Source organism: Megalobrama amblycephala, linkage group LG13, assembly GCF_018812025.1.
Source record: "Megalobrama amblycephala isolate DHTTF-2021 linkage group LG13, ASM1881202v1, whole genome shotgun sequence".
In the NCBI taxonomy this organism is placed as follows: domain Eukaryota; kingdom Metazoa; phylum Chordata; class Actinopteri; order Cypriniformes; family Xenocyprididae; genus Megalobrama; species Megalobrama amblycephala.
The window spans coordinates 3,751,077-3,763,502 of NC_063056.1; the positions used below are offsets into that span (position 1 = coordinate 3,751,077).

Here is a 12,426-nt window from a genome sequence, read left to right on the forward strand (position 1 = left end):
TTAATTGATTATTAAATTGTTTAAGTAAGGTTTATTTTCATTGATTCCACGACATGTTCATGATACATCTTTCATTACTTCTGGAGCTGCCAGTTTGCTAAGTTTCAAATTATTATTATTAAACAGCAAGCGAAAGCGGCTCAGTGTCTGAATTCACTCGCTCGTTTTCATTCACTCCTTCAAGTGAACTATACTGGAGTAACGTAGGGAATGAGACACAGCCATGGTGTTCTAAACATAGTTGCTTGGATTCTTTGAGCTAAAGCGCCAACTAGTGCATATATGCCGTAAAAGAGTAGTGGGAGGGATTTGGTCACTCTGCTAAGTTTGATGTCTCTCTGCAGACTCTGACGGCCAGAAGAAAAGTTATACATGTAAAAGAAGAGGAAAATCAGAAGTGTTTCTTGTAATCTTGACTCGGTTCGGTTACAGGAGCTATGATAAACTGATGGTTTGAGCAGGGCTGATCATGGACTCGAGTGCTGCGTGGCGTTAAGGGAGGTTCGGACGGGAAGTTGCAGAGGAAATCATGAAGACAGACAGTAACACTACTAACACACCGTTATCCGGCACACTTTAAACCTCTCTCGGTGTAAAATGATCTTGAATGACACGTCTTGCGCTTGAAGTATCGGCTGAGGACTTGCTGTGAATAATGGACCAGTCCGTGGCAATTCAAGAGACTTTGTCCAAAGGGGAGAACTGCACTATAGTATCCTCTCAGCACTCATCCGACTGCGTTATTGCCTTGCAAACGGGTGTTTCTGGTCAAAATAAAGCCGTGCTTTTGAAATCGACTGCATGTTTTGATACATAGATTGTTGCAAAAACTTAAACATCTAAGGCATGTAGACCAATTAGAAATATCTTTAAATTATAGTCTAATGAATATCACGTAGTCTGTAATTTCTATTTACAGTGTATCTTACTAAGCATAAGTTGTTTTTGCTGTCTTTCTTGAGCATGTCCAGTTTTAATGGAAAAGGGTAATTTCAGTGTGTCATTCCGGACATGTCCGCTAGATGTCGCTAATGTGCAGTAACAAAAAATATCTGTTCTTAGACCGTGAACGTCGGTCTGTCATCAGCCTAATATTAAGATGGGTCGAAAGTAAACGTAAGGAATTGTGTTGTACTAAACATGTAGATATCCTTAGCAGCCGTACACATGCTGTGGAGTGTGTTTCACTGCTGAATGATGTGAAAGAGAGCAAACTGATCGGACTGGTGCAGCAGGACAAGGAACATGCGTGAGTTTGACTTTTAAGAAACCCCCTTCATAACTTTCAGCAGTGAGTCAGTGACATTAAAAGGTTAGTTCACCCAAAAATGAAAATAATGTCATTAATTACTCACCCTCATGCCATTTCACACCCGTATGACCTTCGTTAATCTTCGGAACACAAATTAAGATATTTTAGTTGAAATCCGATGGCTCCGTGAGGCCTCCATAGGGAGCAATGACATTTCCTCTCTCAAGATCCATAAAGGAACTAAAAACATAATTAAATTGGTTCATGTGAGTACAGTGGTTCAATATTAATATTATAAAGCGACGAGAATATTTTTGGTGCGCCAAAAAAAAACAAAATAACGACTTATTTAGTGATGGCCGATTTCAAAACACTGCTTCATGAAGATTCGGAGCACAAATGAATCAGTGAATCGAATCTGCTGTTCGGAGCGCCAAAGTCACGTGATTTCAGCCGTTGGCAGTTTGACGCGCGATCTGAATGATGATTCGATACACTGATTCATTTGTGCTCTGAAGCTTCATGAAGCAGTGTTTTGAAATCGGCAATCACTAAATAAGTCGTTATTTTGTTTTTTTTTGGCGCACCAAAAATATTCTCGTCGCTTTATAATATTAATATTGAACCACTGTACTCACATGAACCAATTTAATTATGTTTTTAGTTCCTTTATGGATCTTGAGAGAGGAAATGTCATTGCTCCCTATGGAGGCCTCACGGAGCCATCGGATTTCAACTAAACTTACGGGTGTGGAACGGCATGAGGGTAAGTAATAAATGACATTATTTTCATTTCTGGGTGAACTAACCCTTTAACATATATTAATACATAATGCATGGTTGAAATTTTGTTGGGGTTTAGTCCATGTATTTGAGACTAACATCTAATAAAGGAAAAACTTAAAATTTACAGTCCCTTCCGAGAAAACAAACAAAAATGTGTGAAAACTCTGATGTTTATTGATATATTATTGAATCGTTATGAACCTTTAACAATAGCATGTAATCTTAGCAATAATAGTATCTTTTTTATGTAATCTTAAGTTGCAATCTTAAAGACAAAATCAGTTTATAAAGATGAGCGTTTGCAGACTCTCAGCTTTATTTTATTTTTTCAGGTTATTCCTATATTCCCATCGACGAATGGCCATCACTGGTGATGATGTCACACTGGATGAAATCATACCCATTTCTTATGACTTTTCAGTTGTTGAAGGTACGACTGAATTACTTAGTCAAATCAACATGCTTTTAGGGTCCATTGTAATGGTTTTCTCTGATATCTCCACAGTTTCATCTCCAGATGAGCTTGCTGTTGTTGGTGGGTATTTATTTTCATCTCTACAGCTTGTGTTTGCTGCTTCACAATATCAGTTACAGTATCTCTGGGCTGGTTTAACAGCTAGTTGATTTGTCACTACAAAGGTGCGGATACTCGAGTACGAGTTACTTTTTTTGAAGAGGAGTTGGAGCTGAAGTTACCTTTCGGATCTCATACCCGTCTGTTCCTCAGCGAAGTCAATCGGGCGTGGAGCGGTAAGACCTGACCCGTCCATTGCTTTATCTCATCGTTTACAAGTGCTTTTTACATTCATTTACATACTTTTTACATACTTTCTCGAGTCTGATTGCCTGAGAGCCTTTTCCAGCCATGCGATACTCTATCAGAATCACCACGGGAACCGTTTCACCATCTGTATCCCTCCGCTTCTCCCAGCGAGTGTCATGGTAGACGAGCTAAACCCATAATCATTTTACAGATACTACTGTTATTGTGTCACAGGAATGTAGTTTTAAGAGGTTTTAGGCGAGAATGTATTTATTTAGACCCCAAATATGCAACATTATATATAAACATAGCGCCTATTTGACAATTAGTTTAGAGGTTTTTGTAGATGTGAGCTCCAAGCCGTCAGCGGCTGTTCAGTGCTTATGTACCCACAGAGAACAGCTTCATCTCGGCCAGTCCTTCGGGAATTTGCCGCTGGCTCTTATGTAGATAGTGTTTAAACATTATGAGGTATAATTCATTTTGGGTATATCAAACAGGCAATCTTTGGTCTTATTAATCTATTACTTGTTCCAGAGCTAATCAGTTTGGCTGAGGGCAAAGTTTCATTATTTTTATTTTTAACTGAAATCCTGTACTATAACTAGCGCTGCTTTTGCATTTTTGACTGAACTGCATTTACTATTTCGTTCCCTGGATTTGTTAAATCGTGAGTGTGATTTACTATTTCGTTCCCTGGATTTGTTCAATCGTGAGCGTGATTTACTATTTTGTTCCCTGGATTTGTTAAATCGTGATTTTCTATTTCGTTCCCTCGATTTGCTAAATCCTGAGCGCAATTTACTATTTCGTTCCCTGGATTTGTTAAATCGTGAGCGTGATTTACTATTTCGTTCCCTGGATTTGTTAAATCGTGAGCGTGATTTACTATTTCGTTCCCTGGATTTGTTAAATCGTGAGCGTGATTTACTATTTCGTTCCCTGGATTTGTTAAATCGTGAGCGTGATTTACTATTTCGTTCCCTCGATTTGCTAAATCGTGAGCGTGATTTACTATTTCGTTCCCTGGATTTGTTAAATCGTGAGCGTGATTTACTATTTCGTTCCCTGGATTTGTTAAATCGTGAGCGTGATTTACTATTTAGTTCCCTGGATTTGCTAAATCGTGAGTGTGATTTACTATTTCGTTCACTCGATTTGTTAAATCGTGAGTGTGATTTACTATTTCGTTCCTTGGATTTGTTAAATCGTGAGCGTGATTTACTATTTCGTTCCCTCGATTTGCTAAATCGTGAGCGTGATTTACTATTTCGTTCCCTGGATTTGTTAAATCGTGAGCGTGATTTACTATTTCGTTCCCTGGATTTGTTAAATCGTGAGCGTGATTTACTATTTCGTTCCCTGGATTTGCTAAATCGTGAGTGTGATTTACTATTTCGTTCACTCGATTTGTTAAATCGTGAGTGTGATTTACTATTTCGTTCCCTGGATTTGTTAAATCGTGAGCGTGATTTACTATTTCGTTCCCTGGATTTGTTAAATCGTGAGCGTGATTAACTATTTCGTTCCCTGGATTTGTTAAATCGTGAGCGTGATTTACTATTTCGTTCCCTGGATTTGTTAAATCGTAAGCGTGATTTACTATTTCGTTCCCTGGATTTGTTAAATCGTGAGCGTGATTTACTATTTAGTTCCCTCGATTTGTTAAATCGTGAGCGTGATTTACTATTTCGTTCCCTGGATTTGCTAAATCGTGAGTGTGATTTACTATTTCGTTCACTCGATTTGTTAAATCATGAGCGTGATTTACTATTTCGTTCCCTCGATTTGTTAAATCGTGAGCGTGATTTACTATTTCGTTCCCTGGATTTGCTAAATCGTGAGTGTGATTTACTATTTCGTTCACTCGATTTGTTAAATCGTGAGTGTGATTTACTATTTCGTTCCCTGGATTTGTTAAATCGTGAGCGTGATTTACTATTTCGTTCCCTGGATTTGTTAAATCGTGAGCGTGATTAACTATTTCGTTCCCTGGATTTGTTAAATTGTGAGCGTGATTTACTATTTCGTTCCCTGGATTTGTTAAATCGTAAGCGTGATTTACTATTTCGTTCCCTGGATTTGTTAAATCGTGAGCGTGATTTACTATTTAGTTCCCTCGATTTGTTAAATCGTGAGCGTGATTTACTATTTCGTTCCCTGGATTTGCTAAATCGTGAGTGTGATTTACTATTTCGTTCACTCGATTTGTTAAATCATGAGCGTGATTTACTATTTCGTTCCCTGGATTTGTTAAATCGTGAGCGTGATTTACTATTTCGTTCCCTCGATTTGTTAAATCGTGAGCGTGATTTAGCCTACTAGTTTTTCCTGCATGTCATGTGCGGGGCTCCGTAAGAAATGGTCGGTTAGTTGACGGTGCGTTCCAAACGGATATATCACCCGCTGAAGGGCACTTCAGAGTGAAAACAGTCATTGCCGCCATATTGAAGTGTCGTTCCAAACCGAAGTGTTCAAAACTGCCTTCAAAGGGCCCTTCGGAATGAAGGATTTCGAAGGGTACAACTGATGGACACTTCAGGCCCCCATGATCCTTTGTACAGGGCAGTTGTTTGACATCACAGAATGAGTACAGGAGGCTCGGAGTTCGATTTTACCTATAAATTTATATATAGTATTTTTCTGTACTACTGTAATATTTATACGAGTGAGATTTGGTGCATTATTATGGTCAAAACGACATTGTACTTCAACAAAAATACTTTACAGCTCCCTTTATCAGTCCATTCAAATGTTTCATGGTGCAATAAAGCAAAAATGAATAAATAAATAAACTAACGTTAAAAAAAAAAAAAATGTGGAGCTTGCACAATCTATTTATCATTCAGAGAGTGTTTTTTTGAGAGTCAACCAGCATACAAAATGTGCGACGAAGGCGCCTGCTTGATTGTCTCGTTAAGAAGATGCAGAAGTGCGTTCCAAAAAAATATTTTTTTTGACCCCTACACCCTTCATCCCTTTGAAGCTCTCACTCCGGAGGGTAAACCCTTTGGAGGGATTAGGGCATAGGGTTGAGCCCTTCCGAATTGAACGCTGGGTCAGATTTCGACTTCAGTGAAAGTTACATTATTACGCCAGTAGATGGCACCAAAGACTGTCTTTATGAGTGAGTGAACTTTTATTATGCCACAGTCGCCGGCGCCGCTTCCGCTATTCCGGTCATGAGTATGAGGTAACACAGCTCAGTTTATCATATTAGATACATTTGAGTGTGTTGAAAATGATGTTATAACGTTACTCTGTGCGTTCACTCGGCGGCTGCTGTGAGACACTGTTACACACTGCAGTAAGATAGATCGATTTTACAATATCATATTAAATTCTGGATGTCTTGTGTTGATAAATGGCATGCAATTCATTTTAAAACGTATTGTATGATGTAGAAAAAAGACTAAACGTGTTGAGCTATATAACAACAATTAGTTTTCTGTCTATGAATATATCAAAACAGTTGTTCCCTTGTCTATTAAAACATGTAAATATTAAAGCGTCTTTGGTGTTTCCATGGTTTCTACAAAATAAAACCGGAAATCGAGGGTAACGCAGGTATGACGCAGTTGACAGGCGACGACTCACACGTCCCGGAGCCTTGGTTAAAATTGCAATTTTCTCACGATTTACAAATAGTTGGAAACATTTGGGATATTGTAAGTACTCAAGTGAACAAAATATATAACACTGGCCTAGTGGATTTTGGATATTTTACTGCAAAAATATTACATATTGCACCTTTAACTGTTAAAAGAACAAAGACAAAGATATCGCTTTTCTCTGCGGACAGTCTAACAGGTTTTTTTTTTTTATAATGGATATAATATGGACATCAAACTGAAGAATGAATGCTAAATCAGATGCAGATAATGCACTAGTTTAGTCAATCTCTCTCTCTCTCTCTCTCTCATAATAACCTAATATCTACATAATACAATAAGCTTCAATGAATTGACTCAGTGTTCCTTCATTACTAGTTCTAAAGTGACGTGTGAGAATTAGTTACAGATCTTGGGCTCAGCTGAGAAACTGTCAACTTGAGATTTGAGTCCGTGGCGGAAGGATGTGGTTATTCACAAAAGAGGGTTTTGAAGACACTCCATTGTTGTTCTCATGTATTTACACACTTGTGCTGTCGAACTGTTGTATAAACACAATATCACACTCATAGCTGCACAATCTCACTCTATGTCATCACAGCTGTGATTCGGCCGTAGGCACCTGAGATCACATTTAAAGGTGCCCTAGAATCAAAAATTGAATTTACCTTGGCATAGTTGAATAACAAGAGTTCAGTACATGGAAATGACATACATTGAATTTCAAACTCCATTGCTTCCTCCTTCTTATGTAAATCTCATTTGTTTAAAAGACCTCCGAAAAACAGGCGAATCTCAACATAACACCGACTGTTACGTAACAGTCGGGATCATTAATATGTACGCCCCCAATATTTGCATATGCCAGCCCATGTTCAAGACATTAGACAAGCCAGTATTAACGTCTGGATCTGTGCACAGCTGAATCATCAGACTAGGTAAGCAAGCAATAACAACAGTGAAAAATGGCAGATGGAGCAATAATAACTGACATGATCCATGATAACATGATATTTTTAGTGATATTTGTAAATTATAAATTGTTTCGTTAGCATGTTGCTAATGTACTGTTAAATGTGGTTAAAGTTACCATCGTTTATTACTGTATTCACGGAGACAAGAGCCGTCGTTATTTTCATTATTAAACACTTGCAGTCTGTGTAATTCATAAACACAACTTCATTCTTTATAAATCTCTCCAACAGTGTGTAATTTTAGCTTTAGCCCCGGAGCACTATCAAACTCATTCAGAATCAAATGTAAACACCCAAATAAATACTATACTCGCAGTATGCATTACGAACATCTTGTAAAGATCCATTTGAGGGTTATATTAGCTGTGTGAACTTTGTTTATGCACTGTATTATAGTCGAGAGCTCGGGGGGCAGGGAGCACGAGATTTAAAGGGGCAGCAGCCTGAATCGGTGCATATTTAATGATTCTATAATAAAAAAAAATCTATGGGGTATTTTGAGCTGAAACTTCACAGACACATTCAGGGGACACCTTAGACTTATATTACATCTTGTGAAAGAACATTCTAGGGCACCTTTAAGATGCAAGAAACTATTTCGCTTTCACATTTAGTAGTCCATCAAATGAAAGGGAATTCACCCTGATGCAGAAGAAAACTAAAAGAAAACCATGACACCATCCATAGCAAACCTGCCAAGCGAGTTGCACCGTGTGTTTTTCCCCTCTCCATTCATACTCATGAAATGCTGAAAGCCATTGACTGTGAAAGTGAACGACAGACGTCAGCTGACCTGTTCTGTCATTCATTCACCTGGTGAAAAGGTACTTTTGGAATCCTTGTGTAAGAAGCGTTTGCACTGAAGCCCAGCCATACAGCCTTCATATACTGGGTATTTCTTTTTAAAATATAGTCTATAAGTTATTCAGACTGAGCTATTCGGACTCATCCAGCGCTCTGAACTCTCAGACAGCAGTCAGATCTGGCACTTACGCGTTAAGGAAGACGTGATTCAGAATGAGAAGGGTGTAGGAGGAGGAGTTTGAATTCAAAAAAAGCAGGTTGCTGCTTTCACTTATGGTTTTTAACATACAGAATAAGCAGCAGATTGCTGTTTGCTCCAGTGATTGTGGATCCACGTTTTTCCAAGTAATTTCATCTGGCGGATCAACCTAAAATCAAGACGATGTAAAGAGGAATTATGTTTCTGCAAAGTGATGTTTAACACACGCTGGACAGACCTTCGTCGCTCGAACAGGGATGGCCAGTATCAGGGGCTCAGCAAATGCACTCATTAACAGGAAGAATATTAGAAATTTACAAGGTAAGACAGTAGATAAACTGTGGTCATATAGAAACCCAGACACCAGCAGTCACTGCCGTGCAAAAGGAAGTCACAACTTGTGTGTTTAGATGTCTCTGTTAGTGTGAAGTAGTGAGAGAACGGCAGCGAGGGAAGGAAGAAATGAGACAGTTCCTCTTTAGCTTTCTCAGAAAACACATAGAAATCAATTATGCTCTTAATTAGCTAATACACCAGACTGATATTATTTAATCTGAAGTATCATTTATTCAATATGATTTAATACTTATCTTTTAAACTTTTAGATGTCTGTGAGCAATATCCGAAGCAAGAGCCAAAGTTCGACTGGCTTACCAAGTACCGCAAGGTGTCAAAAGGAGCCAGATCACTGAGAAAGTCAATCGGAGCGACGAATATCAAGATGAGTCAAATCAAGAAATCAGGTAAGTGTTGCATTTGCTAATTCAGCTGTGCATCACAAGAATAAATTACGTTTTTACAATATATTCATGTAGAAAACAGTTATTTTAAATTGCAATACTATTACTGCATTTTTAATGAGCAGAAGTGAGCAGAAGAAACAGGTCTCAATGAATGCATGTGCATGTACTGTCAAATCCTTGAGAACTTCCTTAGATGCATTTGTTTAAAACAGAAAGCATTGCATTTGTCTTGCATAACACATCAGTAGGTCACAGATGAATGTGTCAGTTTTATAGCTATAGCCACTCAAAGCATACGTGTGCATGTGACGTGACCACAACGTTTATCATGGACCTGTGAGATGTCTCTGCTCTGTGCTAATTGGTGATAGGAAACGGTATATTTGCTTTTAATGTTTACTGTACAGCAGTCTCTATTATCATCCAAACTCTAAAACTCTTAGGGAAGAAACATGCTCGTTGCTTTTGCGATTTGCATGAACATTTTAGTAAACAAACCAGTATGACCACATGCCGCCACTGCGTCACCAGCACTCACTGAAACCAGCAGCTCGTTCGATCATTAATAATCATCTGGATCTCCTGGAGAAATGTCACAGGAAGTCACAGATCATTTTATTAACCCTCAAAAGCCTTATTTTAACATATTTATACACTATTATGGTATTAATCTATTTTTTTTATTATTAGATAATTTAAATTTTAGTTTGTTTTAGTCATTTTGTTATGCAACGTTTACATTTTTTTTAGCTTTATTTCAGTTTTTAATTGGTTTAGTTAACGATAACACTGACCTCAACCACACTTTTCACAATATAATAAAGTGTTTTCAGAATTTATTTGCATTACAGTATTATAGAACTAAAGGAAGATTGCATTAAAGCTAAAATATCAGTGATGATGTTCATGTAAAATATGGTCTTTATGTATATTTTTGTTTGTGTTTCTTTAAGCTTGGCATTAGACTAATGTGCCATTTTATTAAATTAAAATTTAATTAAACATAAATGGCCTAAATAAAAGTAAGACTATTGTTGCTCGCTGGAAAAGTGCAATAATACTAAAACACTGTCGGCTAGTTGAGTCTGATTCTCGATCGGTGGATTCGTGCAGGTGCAAACGAACTTGCAGCGTCATGACGAATCCTACTATGGGAACGCTCTGCTCATGAATAATAATTAAGGAATGTGACGTTAAACCAATAGCTTATTTGATTGGCTGCAAAGCGGACGTTGGTAAATGAGCGCTTGTGAAGACTCATGATTGGACGCTACAGGAAGGTTACGAGGCGACGTCAGTATGACTTAATTAATATTCATGAGCCAAGCCTTTGCCATAGTAGGACTCGCTGCCGAAAGATTCAAATGAGCTCGAGTCGGTCCGTGTGTAACTACAGTCAGAATGCGATAACAGGGAGATGTCTAATGCGACTCAGCTAAATGGTAAGAAAAGTGCTAAATATCAATTTAAACAAAGTAAACGTATAACTACAGATAGCTACATGTGTATAAATCTACGATCGTGTATATTTTCTAGTAATTCGTTTCGACATGTAAATTCTGAGCGGATCTAATGGTTCAGTTCTTCTGGTTTCCACAATGAAGTGTTTTAATCGTGATTGACTCTGGCTGCGTCTCAAAACCTAGTGTGTTGCCTACCTAGAGTCCTAGACAGCACTCTGGGCGTAACGAATCTAACGTTACATCTGGGCCGAAGCGCTCGAATATTCTAACGATAGGAACGCTTTGATGAAGAACTAATAAAACATAAATGTATGAGTTATCCTGTGTTGTGAGCGTGTGTATTGTATGAATGTGATCATCTCATAGTCAGCGTTATTAGCTGTGTATTTATATGCTTGTTTACTTGTATCTTTATTTTATTTTCTTCATTCACATATTGTTTACTTGCTTATTCATCACTTTATTAAGCGGTATGTAGTTGAGCTTAGTGATCTGCTTTGTGACATTTTTAAACTACATATGTGCAAGTATCATTCATAGAGCCCTTATATAGAGAATATACAGAACATTTGCTCCTTTAAAATTCATTTTATTACATCAGAAGAAGTTAAAATTAATGGAAACTCAATTACATAATCTAAAATAAATATTTAAAAGTCTGGGACCACATGGAAAGTCTGATCAGATTTTGATTCAGATTCTGTTTATAAGTCAAATCAAATAGGCCTAAGTGAATTTGTGAATTTTTAGCATTTAAACTCATTTTTACAGGCCGTCACACTTTCTTGTTTCCATTTGAAGTTTAAAATGCTCTTTGTAAAATGTTACATTTAAATTATTCTGATAATTCAAGATAATTCTACACATAGTTCACGTCTTTCAGTAGGTTTACTAACTAGTATTCACATATTTTACAAATGTACTGTGTATATATACTGTACACATAATATTTAAAATAAATAATACATTTTTAATGAACAGATTTGTATTAAATGAGACAAATAAAAAGTCTGAGTGTCTATTTACACTAAGTGCAAACGGCGTCCCTTGTTGGCAAATGCTATTTACACTAATTCAGTGTCTTCAGTGGTGCAGCAGTAGCGTGTGAGGCTCGCAGTCTTGGCTTTTAACGCGATCGACGCAGGTTCGAATCCCCCTCTTGCCGCGCTCACATTTACTTTCAATAAAAATGATCTAAATGATCTTCTAAAAGTGGAAATAAACTGCAAATGAGTGTTTAATGATATTAAAAATGTTTATTGGGTAGGGTTAGGGGAAGATGTAGGCAGGTTTTTTGTTCTCGCAATAAGGCAGCACCCATTTAATAATTTTAAATAAATATATCATTTACACTCTGATATTATTGCACCCTGTTAATGTACAAAAATAATGAAGTGCAAATAGTATCTGCCAATATAAAGTATAGATAGCATCTAATTACTATTTACTCTTATTGCAAAGAACTGATAATTTAACATGGTGTAAATGGAATCTGTCGCTATTTTCACCTAGTGTAAATAGTATATCGCTAAGAAAAGGCTGCTTAGTGTAAATATAATATGTTACTATTTTCACTTAGTGCACTTAGTCCTAAAAAGTCTTTCTCAGACCCGGGTGTGCCTCATACATCCTGAAAAGTGAAGCTGCGGGCTCTTTGATCGCCCCCTGGTGGCTGGATGCAGTACAGGCTATAAACTTCGACCTCTCCATTCAAAAGAATGGGAATGAGTCAAAAAAAAAAAAAATACGCTTCAAATAAGATGGTTCTGGTCATTTAAGGTAGTTGTTATCACGCTGATATATATTCAATTGTTCGTTTTTGTGATTAAGT

At 37.4% G+C, this 12,426-nt stretch overlaps 1 protein-coding gene across 5 annotated transcripts in view; it reads left to right on the forward strand.

The window, feature by feature from the left end:
• Positions 1-281: 281 nt before the first annotated feature.
• Positions 282-12,426, forward strand: part of inpp5b (inositol polyphosphate-5-phosphatase B) — a 42,978-nt gene continuing 30,833 nt past the window's right edge. Inside the window, exons 1-6 of one of the 5 annotated variants that reach the window (XM_048152386.1) lie at positions 282-712; positions 1,170-1,249; positions 2,371-2,468; positions 2,544-2,573; positions 2,678-2,788; positions 8,995-9,132. In XM_048152386.1, coding sequence (XP_048008343.1) covers positions 656-712; positions 1,170-1,249; positions 2,371-2,468; positions 2,544-2,573; positions 2,678-2,788; positions 8,995-9,132 — 514 coding nt within the window. In that variant the 5' untranslated portion in view covers positions 282-655. Of the gene's footprint in view, positions 713-1,169; positions 1,250-2,000; positions 2,019-2,370; positions 2,469-2,543; positions 2,574-2,677; positions 2,789-7,877; positions 8,711-8,994; positions 9,133-10,427; positions 10,575-12,426 lie in introns of those variants that run through there. The other 4 variants (XM_048152383.1, XM_048152384.1, XM_048152385.1 and 1 more) reach the window with 4 other exon arrangements.